Source organism: Anopheles moucheti, chromosome X (assembly GCF_943734755.1).
Source record: "Anopheles moucheti chromosome X, idAnoMoucSN_F20_07, whole genome shotgun sequence".
Classification (NCBI taxonomy): Eukaryota; Metazoa; Arthropoda; class Insecta; order Diptera; family Culicidae; genus Anopheles; species Anopheles moucheti.
In genome coordinates, this window is record NC_069142.1 from 3,858,880 (window position 1) to 3,883,707 (window position 24,828).

The 24,828-nt window shown below is 45.2% G+C and overlaps 2 protein-coding genes across 2 annotated transcripts; one reads left to right on the forward strand and one right to left on the reverse strand.

The window, feature by feature from the left end:
- Window positions 1-9,461: 9,461 nt before the first annotated feature.
- Window positions 9,462-17,814, reverse strand: LOC128306492 (uncharacterized). The gene is made up of 5 exons (XM_053044023.1): window positions 17,748-17,814; window positions 13,754-16,153; window positions 12,054-13,684; window positions 11,758-11,960; window positions 9,462-11,477 (listed from the first exon to the last, which is right to left on the reverse strand). Exons 2-5 carry the CDS (start codon window positions 16,068-16,070, stop codon window positions 9,590-9,592), a joined length of 6,039 nt encoding a protein of 2,012 aa, XP_052899983.1. The 5' UTR covers window positions 16,071-16,153; window positions 17,748-17,814; the 3' UTR covers window positions 9,462-9,589.
- A 653-nt stretch (window positions 17,815-18,467) lies between these two features.
- LOC128306430 (WD repeat-containing protein 44) lies at window positions 18,468-24,793 on the forward strand. Its single transcript, XM_053043952.1, has 10 exons — window positions 18,468-18,499; window positions 18,603-18,735; window positions 18,850-19,087; window positions 19,643-19,732; window positions 20,264-20,411; window positions 20,479-20,562; window positions 21,062-23,368; window positions 23,450-23,664; window positions 23,721-23,849; window positions 23,912-24,793. Exons 2-10 carry the CDS (start codon window positions 18,614-18,616, stop codon window positions 24,062-24,064), a joined length of 3,486 nt encoding a protein of 1,161 aa, XP_052899912.1. The 5' UTR covers window positions 18,468-18,499; window positions 18,603-18,613; the 3' UTR covers window positions 24,065-24,793.
- The last annotated feature ends 35 nt before the right edge of the window (window positions 24,794-24,828 follow it).

The following is a 24,828-nucleotide window of genomic DNA, read 5'->3' on the forward strand; positions in this document are numbered from 1 at the left end:
AAAAGCATTTTTCATCTCTCTCAAACTCCACACCAGCTGATACAAAATCCCATACAAACGAGCCGTTTTCCGATTCCTGGTACCAGGAGAGCATCCAAACCAAGAGGTAACATCAATACCCCTGCAGCGTGCAGTTTTCCACTTTAAGAATTTTATCGATCGTTGTTTAAAAGTACACTTTTTAAAAATATTTTTCTAAAACATACATCATTTAGTGTAAGGAAGATGGATGAAACGGAAAGCATCCTTCATTTCGCTCAAACTTTCCGTCGGCTGGTACGAAATTCCATACAAAACCAGCTGTTTTCAGATTTCCGATACCAGGAGAGCATCCACGGAAGAGGTAGCACCTCTACAGCAATTTTGCTCGAAATCCGCTGTAAGGCTCTTTTTATCGCTAAGTAGCGCTACTTCTTCTACTTCTTTCTTGTTGTTAACCATGGACGTTTTCCATGTTTACTTGGCTCGGTGTGGGTACGCCAACGTGCTGTCAAACTTGCAACTTGAAATTTTTCATTTCCGTTTCAACAATTCAGGTGATGATTTTTTTTCGCACTATGGGCGCAAACCGTTTAACCGTAAAGTTGTAAACCAAATTTACACTCGTAAGTTGGCAATCGGCATACCCGGGTATTCCCTACGTTTTGACGTATACAATGAACGGTTTTCGTAGCTAAACAATGCTTTCTATCTGTTTATATTCTTGCAAATCTTTGATAATCGGAATTTTAAATGAATAGAGAACTATAATGCAAAATTATATGTATGGAATGTGTTACTTTTGTAACAAACGAAAGACCCATTTTGAAGTTTTCACTGATTTATTTCTCCAACCGGATAGCAAGTAAGAAACAAATATAAATAGACAACTCAAAATAGTGGTCGAACGCGTCTTTCCTTTTTAGCTTTCTTTACGCTACTCCCCCTGCAGTCTCAATGTTCAGCCGTGGCCCTAGCTCTCCCCTCCGTTTATACTGTCTGTTGGAACTTGACAACTGTCATTTTGAAATGTTTCATTTTATGGCTAGCAGCGTCAACACCCCCACCCGTAACGTCCCTCGTTCGCAACGATGGACTTACAGTATTTCCATAGCTGCTAAGTGTATAACTGCTCGCCTCAAGATTTTTCCATTCGCTAGTCTCACATCCACCTGTCTTACTCGATTGTCTTTTCCCCGTATTCTTTTTTCAACTCTACCTCTCAACCATTCATTTCGATTCCTACCCTCGACAACGAACACTAAATCACCAACCTTCAACTCTTTCTTATCCTCATACCATTTACTCCTCTGGTTTATGGACGACAAGTACTCTTTTGTCCATCGCTCCCACATCCTATCAGCTAAATGCTGCGAGCGTTTGAACTGGTTCCTCAATCCTTCAGCTAGATTATAACTTTCGCAAACCGCAGTACACGACCCAGGTGCCCTCAAGAATTGGTTAGGAGTAAGCGCTTTTGGTTCTAATGAATCTTCTGCCAGATAGGTTAACGGTCGAGAGTTAATCATTTCACACGCTTCAGCCAACGTTGTAACAAGGATTTCGTCTGTCAGTGGCCGGTTGCCATCCAGCACCCGCATCGCTTCTTTCACCGACCGAACCATCCTCTCCCACACGCCGCCCATGTGTGGAGTTCCAGGTGGGGTGAAGTGCCATGATGTTGACGCCGAGATGACCTTCTCTGCACACTCGTAGAAGATCCGTTTAATACGTTGTAGCTCGCTGTCAGCACCTCGAAAACACGTCGCGTTGTCGGAATAGATGTCGTCTGCCTTCCCGAACTTACTTTCGAACCGTCTAATCGCCATCATGCAGGATTGGGTTGATAGACTGTGGACGACTTCCAGGTGTACCGCCCTTACGGTCAAACAAGTGAACACAGCTACCCATCGCTTCTCCTTGCGCCGCCCAACGGTGACCTCTAATGGACCGAGATAATCGACCCCGACTGCGCTGAATGGACGAAGGTTTGGTGTTGTTCTCTCAATAGGTAGCGGCGCCATTCTTGGTGTAAAAGGTTTGCACTTGTAGACTTTACACCAAGTGCATTGACGACGTATCTCTTTGATCGCTGCTCGAAGTTTCGGGATTTTAAAATGTTGCCGCATCTCGTTTAAGACCGTTTCACTATTGGCATGTCCGTAGGACTCGTGATAGTGCTGAACGATCCTTTTTGTGATATTGTTCTGTCTTGCCAGTATTTTCGGATAACGTTGGTCGAATGGAAGATCGGGGTTGTTAGTCAGTCTGGTATCCATCCGCATTATTCTATTTTCGTCTAACACTGGAGAATACTTGTATACTGGGCTCTTTTTCTTTATCTTTCTTTTAGCCCTTTCGTCTGAGCTGTCAAGATTCGCGTTAAGGATACTCATTTCTTCTGGGAATGATTCCCACTGTGATTGTCTTACCAAATTGGTCTCTGCTCTTTCCAACTCTTCTTTTTGTAATGGTATCTTTTGAGCGATCACATTACCTCTTAGTGATTTTGAGAGCCTTTCAGTTGCTTCTATTGTGTGGATTGCTTGTTTTTGCCTCTTTCTTACACAGTTGTCGATGAATCGATTTACGTATGCCATAACACGAACTAATCGTTGCCAGGTTGGGAGTTGTGGTGATGAAATTACGGAGTGAAATAGCACTATCTTCCGGGTGTCTTCTTCAGTGCTTTCTATAACTTCATCTTGAGCAGGCCAATTTTCTTCAGGCTCGTAAAGAAAGGCTGGACCTTTGAACCATTCTCCATTCATATCTAGTGGAGGACCTTTACCCCATTTGGTCATAATATCGGCGACGTTCAGTTGAGTTGGCACCCATCTCCAGTCTGTTTTGTTGGTAAGCTCCCATATTTCGCCTATGCGAAAAGCTACAAATTGCACGAATTTATGTTGTTCAGAATTGATCCAACTGAGAACAGTTTTGGAGTCTGTCCAAAATGTGCATTTTTTTATCTTTAATGAATGAGTATCAATGATGGTGCGACTGATTCGAGCCCCTAAAACCGCTGCCATCAATTCCAGGCGAGGAATTGTTTGTCGTTTCAATGGTGAAACTTTGCTACGGGACATGGCGAGTTTACAGCGAATTTTACCTTCAGCCAGAATACGGAGATATGCTACACATCCGTATGCGTGTTCACTGGCATCTGTAAATATATGTAGCTCGATCGATTCTATGGCATTCGAATGTGTTGCGTCTAAGTAACATCGAGGTATTTTTATGGCTTTGATCTTCTCTAGAAGCTCTATCCATCTGTGCCATAGAGCTATAGCGTCTTCATTTATTTCGTCATCCCAATCACATTTTGACCTCCAAAGCTGTTGAATGAGGATCTTGCCATGAATGGTGAAAAGCGAAATTAAGCCCAGAGGGTCGTAAAGACCCATAACACAGCTGGTTACAATTCTCTTCGTAGGCACAACCATCTCTTCGATGTACGGCTTCAAATTGTCTCGCATCAAAGTTGAGAAAGATAACATATCCTCTCTTGGATCCCATATCACGCCTAATACCCTTTCGTTGGAGGTCTCTTTATCTTTATTGAAGTGTATTGGGACTAATTCCTTTGTTTCTCCAAAGCTTTCGAGGAATTCTATTGAGTTCGAAACCCAATTGCGAATTTCAAATCCTCCTTTACGATGCACTAGAGTGACCTCTTTCGCCAGTTGTATGGCCTGTTCTACCGTATCGGTACTATCAAAATAGTCGTCTACATAGTGGCGCTTTATGATTGCTTCGGTTGCTTCAGGAAATTGATCTTTGAAGTCGCTTGCATTTTTATTCTTAATGTGTTGCGCTGAGCAAGGTGAGCATGTCGCTCCAAATGTTGCCACGTCCATCACATAGGTTCCCATCGGCTCATTTGTAGATTTTCTGAAGACAAATCTTTGAGACTGTTTGTCCTCTGCCCGTATCTGGATCTGGTGGAACATTTCACGCAAGTCTCCACCAAACGCGATTCTCTTTTCTCGAAAACCAATGATCACTTGCATGAGGGGAACAAGCAGATCCGGGCCTTTAAGTAACTCGGTGTTGAGTGACACTCCTTTCACGGTTGCAGCTGCATCCCATACGACTCTTACCTTGCCAGGTTTCTTGGGATTCAATACTACATTAATCGGCAAATACCAGACATTGTTGGATGGTGTGTTATGTAACTCCTCCGATGTAATGAGATGGGCATAACCTTTTCGTTGATACTCTTCTATTTGCTGGCATAAGTTGTTGTGTAGTTCAGGAGTTTTCATCAGTTTCGTTTCGAGTTGCTTAAAGCGTTTTATCGCCATGGAATAGCTTTCTGGAAAATTTCGTTCTTTTTCTTTCCATAACAGTCCCGTCTCAAATCGCTCTCCCACTCGTCTGGTTGTGCGTTCTAAAATCTCCTTCGCTCTTTTGTCTTCAATGGATTCACTGGCAGTTGTGGTGACGGATTCTTCCAATTTATATTGTTCTTTTATGAGCTCATACAGGTCTTCATTGGTTATGCAATTATGATACCCGATGTTGTTATTTGTTGCACCAGACTTTGTGTAGCCATAAACAGCCCAACCCAGCTTCGTTTTCACTGCAATAGGGTCATTTTCTTCTCCGGAAACAACTTCTAAGGGTGTGAACATATCAATGTTGTTAAGTCCTATCATGATCTCTGGCCTACCCGTATACGATGGCACAGGAATTTTTTGAAGATGTGTGTAGCGTTCTTTCAATTTGTTCGGATCTAATCGTTGAAGTGGAAGATCTAAGCTTTCGACTGTGCGCGCATCCCTCAATAGCTGTAGCTCTGTTGAACCTACGGATGATACTGATAAGCTTAGTTTCTGTGACCCCTTCTCCACTCGTTCAATGCCAGCCGTCCACCGCATAGTCAGGTCTTCTGGGACACCGTCCGCCCCAAGACGCTCCACTAAACGACGTTCTATCAATGTTACAGATGCCCCTTCATCAAGAAAGGCAAGAACAGTTATTTTTATGCCATTATGATAAACATCTACCGGAACCACGCGAAATAACATACTTCCATTTGCATCCACATGCGCACTAGTACCGTCAATTTTTATAGATCCTACCTGTTCATGCAGAAGAGGGTGATGCATTTGGTTACAATCCCCTATATTACATCTCGATGGCACCATGCACTTTCCTTTATGCCCGTTAAGACACAGCTTGCATAGTTTGTGTTGCGTTACGAGCTCTTGCCTCTGCTTTAGTGTTGATTCCTTAAAAACAGAACAGTTACGCAGGCGATGATCCGTTTTGTCACACGCAAGGCAAGGTTTTCTCTCTGGTTGCGCCGTCTGATGATGTATCACCGTTTCCTTCTTACGTGCATCTTTTTTCGAAGATTGAGGCATATATTCACTGATCTCTAAGGTGGTTTCGAGGACTTCAGACACCACTTCGTTCAGGAAATCCGTGAAGGTTCTCAGCGATGTAGAGTGATGACTTCGTTTAAAGCGCGCCCAAGCTCGCTTGTCCGCGTCTGGAAGCTTTTCCACTAATTCCTGTATCAACAGCGGATTGTGGAGATGGTATTCAAGTTGCGAAGCTTCTAGATGTTCACAAAGTATTTCAACCGCGTTGGAGAACGGCAAGAAGCTTGTCATTTCATTGGCTTTAGGAGCTTTTGTTTCGCGCACCTTCGTTAGCAAATTGCGCAAAATAAGCTCAGTTCTTCCGTATACTTGTCTTAACTTGTCAATAGCCAGTGGTACTGATTCCGGTCGAATTAGCTTTCCTCGAACTAGTTCCAATGCCGGACCTTTAAGACAATCTTGCAACCGCACGAGGTTTTCACTTGTCGTATAACCGCATGCTTTGTTTGATGCATTAAATGCACCGTAAAACCTCGGCCAGTCTTCAGGCTTTCCATCGAACACAGGCAATTTCTGAGAAATTCCACGCCGAGCTCGTCGCTGTTCTTTGGTCGGCTGTTTTTCTTCTTCTTCTTCACTAGAAAAACTTTCACTCCCTTCCGAAGAACTTGGTATAGGTTTCACCATTTTCTTTTTTCCACTTTTCGCGTGTTGCTTGCGCGTGTTGCGCATTACGCGTCGGTTTTTACCAACACTACCGTCACTTTCGTACTTAACACGTCGATGTTCTTTATTTGACTGTTCTTCTACTTCTTCTTCACTAGAAGAACTTTCAACACTTTTCGAAGAAATTGGTGCGGGTTTCAGCTTTCCCCTTATTCCACTTTCCGCTTGCTGCTTGTGCATGCTTCGCGTTACACGTCGACTATTACCATCACTATAGTCGCTTTCGTCCTGGAATAACAGCTTCTTCTTGGAAAGCTTTGGAATCGCACCTTTATTCTCTGGCGTCACTTCACCAACACCATTATCCTCGGCATCATGGCCGCTTTTTGTCGGCTGATCGTCCATTTTGTTTTTTAATGTTCAATTCACGTTACCGTACACTTTAGTCTCTCTTCAACACTCACTATCTATTCAATTCACTTTCCTGCAAATCGAACCACGCCGTAATTTGCACAAGCACTCTTCTATACGTCGCACCGTATCTTTTTGCCGCACAAAGGACGCGTTCTGAGCGTGAAGTAGTTTTGCGTCTATCGTTGTATTGGTAGCGTCTGTGGATCACCACACCGTTTTAGAAAGCTCTTTCGAAAACTGCATTTCGTTATTTTGAGAAATTTGTTACTTTTGTAACAAACGAAAGACCCATTTTGAAGTTTTCACTGATTTATTTCTCCAACCGGATAGCAAGTAAGAAACAAATATAAATAGACAACTCAAAATAGTGGTCGAACGCGTCTTTCCTTTTTAGCTTTCTTTACGCTACTCCCCCTGCAGTCTCAATGTTCAGCCGTGGCCCTAGCTCTCCCCTCCGTTTATACTGTCTGTTGGAACTTGACAACTGTCATTTTGAAATGTTTCATTTTATGGCTAGCAGCGTCAACAGAATGTATGGAATACCCGGGTATGCTGGTTGCCAACTTACGTGGTAAAATTAAAAATAAATCAAAATAAAATACTTACTGCTTGTTGAAAATAACAATGTATACACCAAAAAATCGGAAATAAAAAGTTGGGAAACTACTCAGCTCAGCTGTCAGCTGAGCTGCTGTCAAATTTCCAAAAACCGCGTATAACAGGAACCGCGTATCTCGGGGACTGCCTGTAATAAATTATTTAGCTACAGTTATTAAATTTACAAAACAAATCAGAATTCATCATCATGTAGTTAATCAGGTTGCAAGCCAGCAATTCGAAAAACAAATCTTAGTAGACTGATAATAATAGTAATAATAATATAGAAAGATATTTCAAAATTATCTGCGTTTCAGGTTTACTAATACGGATCCTTCTTTGCTTCCTATTTGAGCCAAAGGTGGACCTTTTCAACTTCCGTAAAAAAAAAACAAAAGCAAACAGGGCAACACACATCAAACTATTTACCACACAGTCATCATCTGCAGCTATTAGCTGCGTTCAAAATACCGTAGCGCGCGACTATCTAGGGGAGGTGTGTTTTGAATAACGATATTTTTTCCTATTTATTTGATTAACCTGTCAGCAAGAACGGAAACCACATTCGGTGTCCGTTTGCATATCTATCATTTATAATTCATACCTATCATACATTATTCGAACTATCTTATTCGCCCCACATACTTGGATGTTTGCTGAAACTTTCACTTTCTCTCTATATCTCTCTCATGCGGTGAGCGTTGCGTTGAGTGATCTTGTTTCAATCATTGGCCGATTAAGGTTACAAATATTTCTTAGAAGCTAAATCTTTCACAAACATTACTGGAGTGGATTACAATCTAGCGTCGTGTAAGTTTATATCGATTAATCTAGATACGCATGATGTCGCAAATTTCTTCAAATGCTCATCTAGCATCTTTGTTACTTAGGAATAGTTTTGAGGAGTAAATGAATTTACCTGCGTGTTTCTGTGTTGCTTGTTTATTTTTTTTATCAATGATATGGCATACTGTATCGTTTATGTGTGTTATCCTTGTTTTTTGTTAAAATGTTTGTTACATTTCATGTGTTTTATAACGACCATTGATGTTATTTGTTTTTCTCTCTTAACGAAGTGATAATTATGCAAAGTTTTGTCTTGATTTAAAAATGCAAATAGAAAAACTCATCCAAAAACAGAAAGTATCAATATTCTAAACTAAAAGTCACTGCGTTTGGGAAGCGATTAGTCGGGTGGAAAATATTAGTCACCGGAAAAATTGGGTGTATATAATGGTTCAAGGTGTTTTTGACCCTATAAACTATAAACCCAAGCAAACTAGGGGGTAATTACACATTCACACATGAAATGCGACTTTACGACATACATTATTGTAAGACATACGATTTATTGTATAATGTGCAGCTAGGCACTCGCTTGGCTAATCCAAGCACCAAGCACCGAACGCAAATTGCTTGCGACAGAAAACATGCACCGAGATAAATTCACTGCCGAGTCTTACGTTACCTACCTAGAGGTGCAAGCACATGATTCGGCTGTAATATTAACATTAGAAGACCACGAAATGCAAATTGAATCGGCGTTGAATCAACATGTAGCAAACAGTGAAGAAAGAAAATATTAATTATTCGATTCGAAACTTCATTACAATATGAAGGGTGCCTAAGCTACGCTACGAACAGAATGAAAATAACAAGCAACGCAGCACAATTAACTTAACCTTTTTGTTACCCTATATTTTGCCTGTTCATTCATTTCTCCAGCTATGCGATTAGTGCAGAGAAATTTGCGTAAAACTTGCAAATCCTTCTACAAAATTGCAAATCTTTCAAATATTCCAAATACTGCATATCTCGAATTCGCTAACCACGAGTGCTGCAAAATTCGGGAAAAACTGTATTAAAAAAAATCCCAAACATGACCTAGCAGTAGGTCATTACGCCAACAATAAGAAACAGTGGCTCAGTTCAACTCGGTAGTATTCGATTAAAAATAATATACATAATAAGAATAATGAAATAGAATAAACAAAAAAATATTATACAGTTACAACGCAGTTAACACATGAACATTGCCAAGGCTCATGGTATTTTTGATAGCCACAAGTTGTAGATTTCAACCGTTATCCGTTACTTTAGCAACGATCTAGCAACGTTGCGTTGCTAGATTTCAACTAGATCTGCTAGATCCTTAACATGCATTGCAGGAAAAGCCTCGACAGTCGTGTTAATTCGTGTTAATCGCAGCTAGCCTGTTGTCCTAGTGCGTCGCGTTTTAGGAAATTTAACCTAACCTAGGAAGCGCAAAAAAAACGTTCTGTTTTTTTTTCTGAAAAATCTAAGTAGACTAAAATGTGACAAATGTTCGAAAAGCTGTGTAAGTCTCCTATGTCTGGTCGTTGCGGGTAAAATATATATATATATATATATATATATATATATATATATATATATATATATATATATATATATATATATATATATATATATATATATATGTATGTATAAAAATATTAACTTAGACCACGTTACGTTCCTATGGGTTATACACAAATCTTAAACCTTAATCACACGCTAGAAAAAACATTTTTTACATGATTTAAAACGATTTAATAATCAAATACCAAGCAATATACACCTTATCCTTCCGCCGTGAGCGGATCGCGCGCATGATGTATCCGCACGTGCTTGTTATGGTTCGTCTTGGTGGCGGACGTTTTGCCACAGATGTTGCACGCGAACGGCCGCTCACCGGTGTGGATGCGCTTGTGCTCGGTCAGGTAGTACTTCCGGTGGAACTGACGGCCGCACACATCACACCGGTGGCCCTTGTCGCTTTCGTGTTCGCGCGTATGCCTTATCCAGTTGTACTTGCGTATGAATTGACTGCCGCAATAATTGCACGTGTACGGCCGTATCGAACGGTGTGCGTTCACATGTGTCACAAAGTCGGACTCCCGCACAAACGCGCTCGGACAGTGCGTGCACTGGAACGGCTTCATCGTCGGGTTCGCGTGCGTCCATTTGTGCTGCTTCAGGTTCCAGTTCGTGGTGAACCGCTTGTTGCAGATGCCGCACGCATACGCCATCCGCTCCGTCGTGTGCGTTTCCATGTGCCGGCGCATACTCGTCTTCGTGTACGGCTGCTGGCAGATGTTGCACGGTTCGGTTTTGTTTTCCAGCATCGCATACTTGTCCGTGTGCGATAGCCGTATGTGCCGCGTCAGACTGTTGCGGTGTATGAACTTTTCGCGGCAGTACGGGCAGGATTTGGGCTTCTTCTCGTGTGTCTCCTTGTGCCACTCCATCTTGGCCTGCGAGTGAAACACCTCCCCGCACAGCTGACACACATAGTCCTCCTTCGTTACCGTCCGGTTCATATGGTAGCGTTTACGGTGCTGGGCCAGGTTCGAGAACCGCTTAAACGTGCGATTGCACAGCTTGCACTTGATCGGTGCATGCCCAGTATGGACCCGCATATGCTCGATTAGCTTCTGCTTGACGACGAACTGCTTGCTACAGATCCGGCACTGGTGCTCCTTGATGCCCAGATGGCGCTTGATGTGGAGCGAAAAGTTACGCCATTGCTTAAAGTGTCGCCCGCACGCAAAACATTCCACCGGATGCTCGAGCAGATGCTCGTTGAACAGGTTAAACCGGTCGAACTTTTGGTGGCAGGTGCTGCACACATACGAACGGTTCCGGGCCACCGAACACATGGTTTGCATTAAGCCCATCGACCCATCCGCCATAGGCTCATCGGTCTTCACCTGTGCTACTACGAGCTGTTGCTGCATCTCGTCACTACTCGTGCCGGGAACGGCGATAGTGCTGCTGCTGCTGCTGCAACCACCCGACATTAGCACGCGACTGCTATTCAGTGTAGCTTCATTTTTACGTTGAATTTCCTGCTTCATCCAGTCGTAGTTCATTACCACCGTTATCGGTTGCTGCTGCTGGTACACTTGCTTTTGTTGATTCTGCCGTCCTTCACCGCTCCGTTCTTCGCCTTGCTCCTGCTGGGTGTGGGACGCTAGCGACAACAGCTCGTTTGGATGTTCGCGTTGCTGATGCACCCTCCGCTGTTTGATCGAGTCGAACACTTTCGGGCAGAGCGTGCAGCGGAAGGTGCGTGGTAGACCGCTACCGGACGGTTTTGGATGGTTGGCCAACACCGGTTCCATTCCCGCCGACATGGAACAGGTGGCGGCAGCCATACCGAAGTAGGATGTCGTGCCGGCCATAGCGTCGTACTTCGTTTCGCATGTTTGCTGCTGTTGATGATGGTGTGTGACCACTTCATCGTACGCACCCGGTGGTTCATGCATCCGGGCCACCAACATGTCAGCGAACGGCATTTTCGGTATCGCATTTTTCACCCGTGGTCCCTCCGCTTGCTCATCCACATCATCATTATCATTATCGTCGTCCTGCTGCGGCTCCACCTTCCCCGTCATAATACCACCACCAAACGGCAGTTCCGGTCCATGCTGCTGAAGATGCTGGTGCGAGGTTGAAGAAAATTGGCTGTAGGTGTGTGCATTGCACAGGGGAAAGAAACCATGTTAATGTAAAATACATGTACGATGGGGTAATGGAAAACAAAATTGAAATTATTTGCAAATTAAAAGTGGCTTTAAATTATTTATCTTTAGCTGGGTTGGAATTTTGTAGCGATCCTATCGTGTAGAACCAGCTACTAAATACACCACCGAAGCCAAAATAACCAAATAATTTACACATAAACTACGGAACCCTACGCAAACCGCAATGGTATGATAATTTAAATTAAGAAAAAAATACATACAATGCAACACGCGAAGTCATGTATTGATTGCTGACAGTGGTGGTGTGTGTATTGTTACCGCCGCTGTGCTGCTGCTGATAGTAGAAATGATCCGTTACCGGAAACATGCCCTGATTGCGGCTGCTCAGATTCCAACACTCCTGTGCCGTCGATAAATCATACGAACTCGGATATATTGGCACATTCTCACCGACCGCGTACATCTGGTTGAGAGATAAACAAATGGCGAATAAAACAAAGGTTGCTAACACTTCGTATTGGAATGACTAGCCGCGAGCGGCAGGTGTATACGTTACCCGATGGTTCCAGGAAGTTACGTCCATATCGCCGTTGCTTTCCTGCTCAGAAATTTCACCCTTCGCGGGCATCTTCTCGTCGGTGCGTATGTTGAAGCTTTCGGTTGACGGTGCCCGCTCCATGCTGGTGGACGCGATCGATGAACCGGACGGTAGCAGCGATCGTGTCCCACTGCTTATGCCGCTCCCTTCACCACTGTCCTTGCCAAGACCAGCACCGCTGTGGCTGCTGCTATGGCTGGTGATGCTTGCCGTATCGTTCGTCATACCGTCAAGACTGTTTTTCGGCATCGTATTAAGATCAAGGAACGAGGAGGTTGTTGTATCCTGCTCATCCTCAACGTACGGTTCCGTTTTGGCCGTTTTTAACCCGCAGTCACCCGATTCCGGATACATCCGTTCGTCGGCGATGGTGCCGGTGATGGGATTGATAAAACTATTATGCCCCAAACAGTCGCCCCCGTCCTCGTACACGGAACCAGATGCAAAGCGATGCGAAGATGTGGACAGCGAAGAGGACGGTTCTGCCTCGAGGAAATCTTTGCCGCACTTTCGTTTACCGGATCCAGACTTCTTTCGTTCGTCCTTTTCTGTCTTTATAGGGGCCGTACGACCGGAAGCATGGAATGGGTCAGCGTTCGTGACACGAATCTTAGGCCGTGGTACCCCGGCATGAACGATGGTACGCGAGGATGGTCCCGCCTCGAGCAGATCCTTTTCATCAACCGTCGCCAGTAACCCCGAATGGAACCGTTTCATTACGTGACCGTCGGACAAATTGATAGATTTATCCGACTGCCTGTAAGATGAACTTTGTTCCCCAGAAAGGTAATCACTTTCGCTAACATGCTGCACGCGATCCTTCGTATCCAGGTCGGGTTCTGTTTCCACTGTTTCGGTTGCGTTCGTTGGCGGTGTATTCTGCTCAACCGTACCGGGCGGTGTTTTGTTGTTCACCCTCGTCAGCAACATTAGCAACTGTTGCTGTTGCTGATCAGGAGACGGCGATGAGGTGGATGGGTTCTGTTGGTGAGCTATTGGTTCCATTTCGAACACATCATCATAATCATCGTCATCGCTGTCTAATCGCTCCTCGTACACTACCTCCGCTTCCTGTACGATTTCATTGGTTGGTTCTTTCTCATCCTCATCATCGTTGTCCTCTTCGTCTCCCTGTAGCGTGGAACATACTTTCACATCCTCCCCTATAAGCTCATCCTTTTCTATTCCACGCATATCGGTGTACTCCGCGCTCGCAGTTTCCTCATTCGGCCGCACGGTTGCACATTCGCTTTCGCTTCTGGGCGTACCGATCGTTCTGATGCCTTTCTTTGGCAGCGGATGGTAGATCGTTTCGCCCGTTTCGCTGACGTAGGAAATGTTGTACGCACCGACGTCGATCTCATCCTTCGGCTGTCGTTTGTGGCCACCCGGTGGTGCAACAGCACCGATGCCCGGTGGTACGTACGTGTACGGCGCACGGACATCGAGCATTTGGTTGGGCTTGGTCAACGGTTTGGACGCAACATCCGAAGCTGCAGGGGGATTGTCGGCCATGCGTGCATGCTCCTGCTTGATAGGCGTCATCAGCAGTTGCTGGGTGCGCAAAGCATTTTCCACACACGCATAACCTTTCGGTGTATTAGCAGCATGAGGATTATCGACCGTATTGCGTTCCTCGCACTGGTACGGTTGACTACTGGTGGTAATTCCGCTGCTAGTGTCAGTCTTTTGTATTACGGCAGTAATGCCATTGAACGATGTGGAAGAAAATGATTCCATAGTCGACTGTTCGGCTGTTGCATTCGTGCACACGACTTCCGCTAGTGTGGAGAGCGCGTTTGCCAGCGCTATCGTCGTCGCGGGTGCATCAGTCCACGTCTCCGAGTTCGTCCCCGTCATCTCAACTTCATCACGTTGGTGGACATCGCCGTCTACCGGCCGTTGGGTCGGAAACTTGAGTCCACCCTCCGCCTGTGTACGCTTTGGCTTAATTGCTAACTTTTTTGGTGGCCGAAAGCGTTGCTTCTGCTTTGCTGCATAATCACGGCCAGCTAGCGCAGACGATGCACAAGACATTGGTTTGCACATCTCCTCTTCGGCCGGTATCGTTACGGAGGTAGTGGTAGTGTTGTTGGTTATGCTTGTACCTTCTGATGAGCATTCCACCTTAAGACCCTGCCAGGCGCGTACGATTTTCGGCGAAGTTGGCGGTCCGGTCGGGGACATCGAAACGTTGGTCGGTGTCGAATTATCTGCCATCCTGAACACCAACCGTTTTATTTGCGATTTTGCTTCCTGATGTGTGGGGGATGTTGTACACGGCAGTGGTTGTGGCGTCTTCCTAATAACACTCGTTTCCATCGCGCTGCTGCTGCTCGTACTGTTCGTACAAGCGTTGCTGGAGGCAATTGTAACTGATGCTGGTTTTTCCTCCGTAACGGACTGTGCCGAATGCAGTTCACCTTGTTCGTCACTGCTACAAAAACGCTTCGCGTCAGTATCGTCTTCCCATTGCTCGCGAATTTCATCGTCCACGTAATTATCGTCATCCTGCCAAGCCTCACCATATTCCTCTTCGTGATCGTAATCTGCTGCCATGTGTTCTTCGAAACCGTCATTCTGCTCCTCGGACACCTCCATCATGCTGCTGCCGGACATGTGAATCTGCTGTTGTTCGGTAGTGGAACATTCCGCCTTCACTGGCGCTATCGCCAGCAACGATCGACCGGAAGCGCTCGGTGCAAATGCTGAAGCACGCCGTTCGGTAGTAGGCGGTATTAGTGTCGTCTTATCGCCGACGATGGACATCTGACCGGCATTCAATTGCAGTATAATTTCCTGAATATCCTTCAGCTTACTCTGTACCTTAACATTGCTTATCACTTTTACTACGTTCGCCTTCGACGGGGTCGGCACAGTAGATTTCGGTGAGAGCGTTGCTTGTGGTGTGCTCGTTGGCGGTGGCTGTTCAAGGGAAGTATTCAAGGAACTAGTGCTGCTGGCAGTGGTGATTGCTGTCGTTGCGACAGTCGGTGCCGTCGCACTGTAGGCGGATTTCGGTGCTGCTGATGTTGGTGGCAAGTTTACCGTCACAGCCGACTCATCTACGCCGCGATCGGATGTTGCCTGATTGGAAGGATACTGTTTGAACGCGGAACTCGATGTTTCTGGGTGCAACTTGGACAGGAGCTGCATTTGCTGCCCAGCAACACCGTTAACGTTGCTTTTGGGTAGATTCAGTTGCACCGTTTGCTGTTGCATTGGTGTGATGTGTGTATTGGTAGCTACTGTTGACGATATGGCTCGACTGTATGGTGGTGGTGGTCCGGAATATAACTCATTTGTGTATCGGGGATATACGGTGGTAGAGGCAACGGTTGGTCCTACCACTCGTGATGAAGAACCTGCCTCACCCGTTCCGTTCCCAACCGACTCTAGATATTCTTCACCCATCGGACCGACGCCGGACAGATCGGTTTGCACTGTTCCGATAGTAGCCGGTTGTGTTGGTGTTGCTGTCGCTGCTGCTACTGTCGATATCGTTGACAGTCCTGGCGTCGCGACTGGCTGTACTATTTCACGCTTAATAAGCGTTACATTGTTTAGCTGAAAGCTGGGAATACCGTGCGCATCGATTGCTTTTACCACCGTAAACTGTGAAGGTTGGCTGACTGTGGCTTGTACCGCGTTACTGCTCGCAGCCAGTATTGCATTGTCCATGTACATCGGTTGCGTCTCGTAAATGCCTAGTGCGGTTGTCCGTTCGTTCGTTCGGATGGTGAGCGCATTGCTAGCAGTGGCGGCAGTACCAATGCTAGATGTGTTGCCCTCCAATGGTATGATTTCATCCCGGCCCAGCTCTTCTAACGCACCGTGATAGTAGCTCAGACCATCATTTTTAACTATGTTAACTAACGCCTTTATCACGTTTTCCTTCGGATGGGTGTCTAAATGCTCGGCCAGCGACATGCCGGACCGTAGGAACAGCGTGCAGACGGGACATTCGATAGCCATGTTGGCAGGTCGAATTTGGTCTTCTTTCCTGTTTCAAAGCTGCTCACAACTCAATTGTTTCGTCACCGGGTGCGGTTATGCAGCTAAAACGATTAAAAACATGTTGATATTAACTACTTACAACTCTCACCAGGAATACTAAGAATACTTTCACTATTAGCGCCTTATTAGCGTATTCTATCTTTTGTACACTCTCAATAGTATTAAGTAATCAATAAATTATGCATTCTTGGCCTTGATATAAAAAATTATCAACAAATAGAAAAACTTATGTGAAGTTGGCGTAGGTGTGTACTATCTTTTATGGTATGAAGTATTATTCTTTTTATACACATTCACATATGTAATTTTTAGTGGAATTTCGAAGGAGATTGTAGAAAAACATTCTTGCTGTGTGATTCTGTTTTTACTATCATTCGCAGCTGAATAGTTAATAATATACGGACCCTGTACCGTTTATCTGAAATCATAAGTATAACTATTTGGACTCGGTTCCAGCAGGTTCCAGGAAAACAGCAACGGTCCCGTTGTGGATCAATATTCATCAATAGAACTTGTGTGGTGTGCCCGCACACATACAACGTTAGCACGTTAGCCATCAGGTTCACATATTTTTTAAATTCACTGTGTGCAAGAACAATGTATAGAGAGACATCACTGCTGGGGGTTTTAAAATCGAACGATTTGTGTGAGGGATTTTTTCGTGTGGTATGTCTCGCGCTGCTGATTTAATTTTTCTTCGAAATTCAACTTACCCGTGACCATGTTGGAACGCACACATAGATTCATAGTCGGAACTCTCGTTTGAGCATTCTTTCGATTAACGCGAAGATGCGTTTGCGTGGATGCTTCGCCCTATTGGCCACTGTTCATAAAGAAAGGGATTTGGGCAAGTTGATTTGACAGTTGCCTACTAGGATGGAAACGGTTGGTTGATACCGGTGGTTGCGTTGTACGGAATTGATTGCAGTTCTGCTATTCGGGCTTTCTTTTTGCATTTAAAACACAGTCACCAACCACAAGCTATCATTCGCGAGATGATTTCATACTTGAAAAGCAACTTTTGTTATTGGGAAAAAAGGTTCTCAAGGCAGCCATCTTTGAAAGGTGCAAATCCAGGAAAAGCCTTTACACTGGGGAACAAATATTCTTTCGAGAGTACATTTCTTAAATTCCAGTTCCTACGCTATCGAGGCAATCACGTACTTTGTTAGCAAAAATAGCAATATATGTAGAATTACACCAACGATATGGCCTCCGAACGAGCCAACCAAAAAAAAGATAACTATCATGGCCGTATGTATTGACTTTTTTAAGAATCTCACACACACACCTGCTCTTAGTCTTTTTCTCTCTTTCTCACGTTCGTACATACCGCACTTTCATCACACTCACACAAATATGCTGCATTTGCTTCTCTGTCATGCACAGCACATTACGCCATACCACACCGCATGCTCACTCCCTTGCGCTTGTGTTCACAATCTTTTTCGCTCGCACACAAAACTACGTATACCCCATTAGCTGCCAAGGGGGGCAAAAGCTTAACCAAAATCGATTCGAAAATCATTCTGACGTAGGATCGACAAAGGGAATTTTCACCCACACAGCCTTTAAACGCAGGGATGTGTTGAAGCCCATTATTGCAATTTGTTAAAAAACCAGAAAACTATTCACCTGCAGCACCACACCACGGACGAGACCAATTTTACTGCTAAACTATTCGTTTTCACTGTAAAACTTTCACTGACGGTCTTGGCACAAGCAGGCCCAATTCACTATAGTTCCACACCATGAAAAGAAGACACACGCATACACCCATGGCGTGCTGGCATACACAAATGCTTTCCGTTTTCGCACCGTTTACAACTACTGTTCGAAGAGTGTACATTCAGGGATAGGAAAAATTATGCTAAAAGAGGCTAATTCGATGTGCGGGAAGTTTGCAAAACTGTTTCGTACATAATGTATCTTCAATGCTTTGAGACGAAAATTGATACCAAAAAATTGATTGATTGATTGGAAGAAAAAATAACTGAATACATGTTATTGCAATTACAAATAATCCACAACAACATTGTATCTTTCTGTTCTAGATCATTTTTTAGCTAAACAATTTGTTGTTAAAATTGTGTTATTATTTCACCAATTTAATTGCAACTTGAAGAACAGTACACTTAATGAAAAATACAAGATGAATTTCTCAAATTGTTCTCCCTGAAATTTTTAAGAAGCTTGCCGATACCTGACCTGAATTATGTTATTGATTGTGGCGAAAAGCTAGAGCGAAAAAATGCAATTTTTTGTGATGATGGGGCGAAACACACAGCTGTCAAAAGAGTATTGCAAAGAAAAAAATTTTCGACTACGGCCTGATGGCAGGCGTTTCGTGCAAAGCCATCGCAGTAAAAAAGCAACAATTTGGAACGGTGAGCTGGTGAAAATCGGCACGACAGTGAGGTCGGTTTCGGAACGTTTTGCACTGACATTCACATCCCATTTGGCCACGATTTTGTTGCGATTTTCGTGTAGATCTTTCCAGTATGGCCAGCGGAAGTGAGAGCTCGGACGAGTTTTACGATGCACTGGACGAGAGTATAGTGGCTAGATCTTCACTAGAAAGCGAAGGCGGAAGGGTCCCAAGCGGAGGTGGCAGTGCCAGCAAGTATGAAAACAACTTCACCCTTTCGTTTGGGCAGGGTTTTTATTATTGCTTTATTCCTACTTTGTTCTTACCGTTTTGATTGGCTCACCACCACCTTTATCTATAATGACGCAGAAGACGTTCCGCGAATCGTACTGAAACGAGTCATACTGCGGAGCACGTAACGAGCAGAGAGCATTATGCAGCACCGTACACAGAAATTTTGCCATCCGTACAGCAGGACCGGATCGGGCTTGAACCAGTCGCGGACACCGCCACGAAAAGGAGCCCTCTTAAACCGGTCGCGAAAGGGCTCGCGGGAAATGTGGCTTCCTCTGCCTTTGGTGACAAACCGTTTAAGGAACCGAAATCGGTAAGTAACCGTAGTGGTCATCTCGGGTATGCCATCGCTTTGTACCGCCTGTTATCTTCTTTTGTGGTTCTGTATCTATTTTTCTCGTGGAGAAGCATGAGCATCAATTTTGCATCGTTGTGTTTCTGCGTTTTTGTTTCTTTTGTGAAAGTAATCCTTCCTTTAGCGTGTTAGTGATTGGGGCTACCTCCAACGTATATTTGCAAGGTTCTTCCTTCCTGTGCGTACCGTTCAAAATGCGGATGTCTGTCCGGTAGTGGAAGAGAACGTTTGTAACTTAAAGCTTTCGCTATTTTTACAACATCCGAAAAGTCAAACCTGCAATGGAATCAACCAGGCTAAATATTGCAGGGGATCCATCAACTCCACCAACACATCGATCAACAACTGCAGCAAGCAAACTGTAATCGTAACTGCACATATGTGCATAATATTAGCGCTTGTATAAATCTTTGTATAATTAGTACATTTTAGCCTATCGCTCGCATTCTCTTACAACATCTTTGTTATCCGTTACCGTTTCTATTTGTTTTTTTCCGTTTTTCTTTACCGTAGCTTCGTAGTCAGCGATTTCACGAGTTGCGCCAAAGCATGCAAAACGACGAAGACGAGAATCCTGGCAATATTCTGACGCCTGACTCACAGGTACTTTAAGCACACACGGTTTCTGGCACCCTAATATGAAACAAGAGACAGCGTGTATCCCTACAATTTCCCTTTTTATCATCCTGCGGATCAGTTCAAACCATAGCAGAAAACCTTACGTCTCACGATGCACACCTGTGGAGAGTTTTGTTTTCCAATAATGTTCAACATTCCTGAAATCTAGTCTAGTTTTGAATTTAATTTTGTGTTTCTTTTGTAATTTATACGTACTGTAGCGAAGGGTGATGTAAATTAGTATTCAATATTTGTTTATGTTTCTGTCTGCTCATTCTCTTGCTGTTCGAGTCTATTGGTTTGTATTTGATTAAATTATTGGTTTGTTTGATTCGTTAGAGCCGTTGAATCGTAGTGTATTAGTGCGTTAGTTTCGTATACTTGTGCAATACTTCACCTCATTCTATATGCGTATAATTTTCCGACCGGTTGCACGAATGCTGCACACAACAATATTGTCTATCACTATTTAACTCCACTTTAATTAACAATCACTTACTTATTTCGTACTTGCAGAATAGTTCCGTAGAGGGTGTATACGTGACTAGCAGCCGATCGAACTATCCATTTCGAGTGATTGAAAGTGATGTTGCCAGCATCCATAGCATTTCCTCGCTCGGTATTGTAGGACGCATAATGGCGGGTGGTAGCATAGATACGAGCGGTAAGCCGACAGCCTGCATAACCTGCGATGTTGTGGTTGTTAATGTAAACCTTCCCGTTCCCAATAGCACACAGCGCAGGTTCATCCAGTATGAAGCAGATGCAAGCAACAGGCAAACAACAAACCAGTAAAAAAGGCAACAGTGGATCAGGTGCGTGGGTTTGCAGTAAAATGCAGGATTTTTATTTGTAATATTCAAACATATTAATGTTAAAAATGTGTTTTAAGTTTAATAGTGGAAAACTATTTTTATCTTTCAATTGTTTTGCCTTTATTGTTGTTGATATACTAATAACTTTAACTATTTCAAGCATTTGTAGAAAATTCGAATGACATTGTTATCTAAATGTACAGCCTAAAAAATATCAGTTCTTTGCATTTATGACACGTTGATAGGATTTCAAATAGCAAATACTAACGTTTTTGACAGATAGACGCGATAGAGCTTATCTTTAAGTGTATCTAGTTCGACTTATCGGAGGCAATCGTATTGAGAGTGTTTTTGTTTTAATAAAGTTAATCTTTGGTAAATGTTATCAACCTGCTGTAGAATACGTAGAAGATAGATTAGAAGATACGATATGCGTAGAAGATAGATTGAGTGCTGTGTATTTAATCGTTTTGTTTTTGGTCTATTTCTTCCTTTCCAGCGAGTACAGACGTTACCAATAGCACAAAGCACTTAGCTAACACGAAAACCACCGATGCAGCGGTATTTGCGGTCCCTACCACTATCACCACCAGCAGCACTTCCTCCGTACCAGAGCGCCCCGTGGCACCGCCCCGTCGAAAGAAAAAGACGCGCAAACTGTCGAGCAGCTCGTCCGAGCAGTGTAACATGAACGAAGGCCTTAAGCTACCACCGGCAGACAGCTCATCGAGCGAGTTGCTCGTGGTGAAGCTACCACCGCCGGTTGGTGATACCGGCAGTCGGGTTGTTGGTGTTGAATCTTCCACCATCAGCACTACCAAGCACAGCAGCAGCACCGGCAGCAATGGGGTGAGCAGTGCGAGCGGTTCCGATGTTACCACCACCGGCGGTGACAGCAATAGTGGCCAAACGCTACCATCCCCTGCCACGCTCGAATCGATCACGCGGGAAATTGAAAACTCGTTCGAAGAGGCGGCAAGTGGTTTTGCGGTGGTTGCAGCGGTCGGCACGGGTGGCGCATCCTCTCTCACAAACGGTGGCAGCGGGGGTACCAGCGGTGGTGAGGGTTCGTTGAAGCGCATTGCGCACCAATCGTCACCAGCAATGGCGCTCGGCGGAAGTCAACCCAAGTGTAGCCATATCAGCCCAACGGGCAGCATCAAGAGCATTTCTGGCCCTTCGTCCCACGTCAGCTGGACGGATAATGCGCAGGGATTGAACATTTACAAGGCGACCAAGGGTCAGTACGTGGTGAAGCCGACCGATGGTGCATTCAACAAGGCGGAAGGACCGTCCCGGGATGAGATTGCGCGGGTCGAGCGTATCCGGCGGGAGTTCTTTCGCAATGTGGGTAGCGTCGGTGCGGCTGGTAGTGGAACGGGCGGTAGCGTTGGTGGCGTTCCCGGTCTCGGTGTGGGTGGGATGAGCAATCATCGCAAAAACTACTCCTTCACCGGGACGAACAGCCTCGAAGGTGGCATGCGGCATGGTAGCCAAACCGGCAAGCAGCTACATTTGCGCGAGCGCCGCAAATCTGCCGGTGACGAGGAGCAGTTTAAGCAGATGAACATGTACGTGCGGACGCGCACCAACTCCGGCAAGCAGCTAACGGACATGGAGATACTCGAGCAGGTGCCGGTGAAGAATCTGGATACGGGTGAAAATTTCCCGCTGTCAGCGGTAGAGGAAAAATTGCCACATTGTATCAATCCGCTTTCGTTGCACATTATGCGGCTGACGAGCCACATCCCGGAAACGGACGAGGAGTCGGTCGGACCGCAACCGGATTCGGACTCGATACAACCCGGTTACGAGGAAGAGCTAGAATCGGAAGGACTCGAAGGTGGCCGACTGAAGCGACGGACGGCCCGGTTGAAACGCTTCTTCCGCTCGACGGCAAAGAAAACGGTCAACAAGGCGAAATCGATCGCGTCGGAAGTGTCACACGCCCGGCACAAGGAGGACGTTGCCGACATCCAGGATGTGGGCAATCCGGAACAGAACATCAAAATCAAAGCGTCCAGTACCAACAAGGGACCGTACGATTTTGCCAAGTTGCAGCACGTGCAGGATCTGTCCGGCGAGCATACCGTTGCGGTATGGTGTATGAAGTTTAGCAGCTGCGGCCGTCTGCTGGCAACGGCCGGGCAGGACCGTGTCCTCTGCATCTGGGTGCTGAAGGATGCCTATCCATTCTTCCAAACGATGCGCACGAAGTATAATGCGTGCCAGAAGTCATCACCGTCGCCGTCGGAGGAGGCACTAAACACGACGTTCGTTACGTGCGAATCGTTCACGGCGGAACCGTCCGACGATCCGTCGCCCGGACCGTTTATGTCGCGGGCGTTCTGCACGTACACCGGCCACACGTCCGATCTGCTCGACGTATCTTGGTCAAAGAATTACTTCATCCTGTCCAGCTCGATGGACAAAACGGTCCGGCTGTGGCATATCTCGCGGCGCGAATGTCTCTGCTGCTTCCAGCACATTGACTTCGTGACAGCGATCGCGTTCCATCCGCGGGACGATCGTTACTTTCTCAGCGGCAGCCTGGACGGTAAGCTGCGGCTGTGGAACATACCGGAAAAGAAGGTCGCGCTGTGGAACGAGGTGGACGGTCAGACGAAACTCATCACGGCGGCCAACTTTTGTGCGAATGGTAAATTTGCGGTGGTCGGTACGTACGATGGGCGGTGCATCTTCTACAACACGGATCAGCTGAAGTACCACACGCAGATCCATGTGCGGTCCACTCGAGGTCGCAATGCGATCGGGCGCAAAATCAGCGGTATCGAACCGATGCCAGGTATAGGGGAGTGATGCGGTTTCGCATTTTCTATGGTCGGTATGGTGTTTATTACAACAAGTCATCTTGTTTCCGTTTTAGGTGAGGACAAAATTCTCGTTACATCAAACGATAGCCGCATCAGACTGTACGATTTGCGGGATCTAAACCTTAGCTGCAAGTACAAGGGTTACCTAAACTCGTCGTCCCAAATCAAGGCGTCCTTCAGCCATGACGGCAAGTACATCATATCCGGGTCGGAAAACCAGTGCATCTACATCTGGAAGACGCACCACGAATACACCAAGCTAAGCTCGGTAAGTAGCGGAGCGAACTCTTTCCTGTTTCCCTACTGACCTTAATGCAATTTTAGGTGCGGCGTGATCGGAGCGATTTCTGGGAAGGTATTAAGGCGCACAATGCCACCGTAACGTGTGCAATATTCGCACCCAAACCGGAGGCCATTATCATGCCCGATTTGGATGAATTCGACGACAGCGACGTAAGTCGGGCGGCGTAAACCATGTGGCGCCATTTTGCTAATCCTGCCTATTTTACAAACAGAAAACCATTAACCAATCGCTCGTGGAGCAAAGCGTCAAGGCGTGCGGTGGATATGTGATGGTGAGCGCAGACTTTAGCGGTTGCATTAAGGTGTTCATCAACAAAACGAAACCGAAGCACAGCAGCCTTCCGTACACGGCAATAGCGGATTAAACGGCGAAGGAACTGCTGCGAAATCTCCGTTATGCAGTGCCGGAGCAGCAACAGTAATGTTCAATTCTTTATTTTAGTTTTTTTTTATTTTTATTTAACTTACCGGTTCGGTATGGATGGAATGTCGTTAGTGATGTGATTAAGAAAGAGTGAGAGTGAGAGAGAGAGAGAGAAACGGACAATAGGAGAAAGGAGTTTGGTATGCACACAGCAAAGGTATGCGATGTAGCGAGAGGTGGGAGGATATTGCAGAACAAAAAAACATGTAAAGAATTGTAAAGGAAAAGAATGGTTCAAATGAAGCAAGTGGCTTAACGACAATATGTTTTACATCCATTACATACTGCTCGCCATTCATTTGCGTATGCTATTCGTCTGTTGTGCACGATATCAGCCATCTTATTCCTCTTGCTTTACATTCTTTAATTTTCTCTTGTTTTCCTCCCCCGCTTGGTCCAAAAGGTTTTAGTTTGTATTTGCAACAACAACAAAAAAAACACCACACCTTAGTGAGTGCATGGGCTTTGGAAGGAAAACGGGGAGAAGAAGAGGAAAAATAGCAAGCAGTTAACTTATTATAATAATTAAATGTTGCGCTCGCAATACTTTGACGGCCACAGTTACACGCGGGGGGGGTTTTGTTTTGCAAACATTGTTGGCAGTGCAGCGCCTGCAGAATAACACCAAATATTTGATATAGGATTAATATGTGTAGCTTTTAGTAAAAGAAGCCGTGGGAAGCAGTGGGAAGATAAAGGAAAACA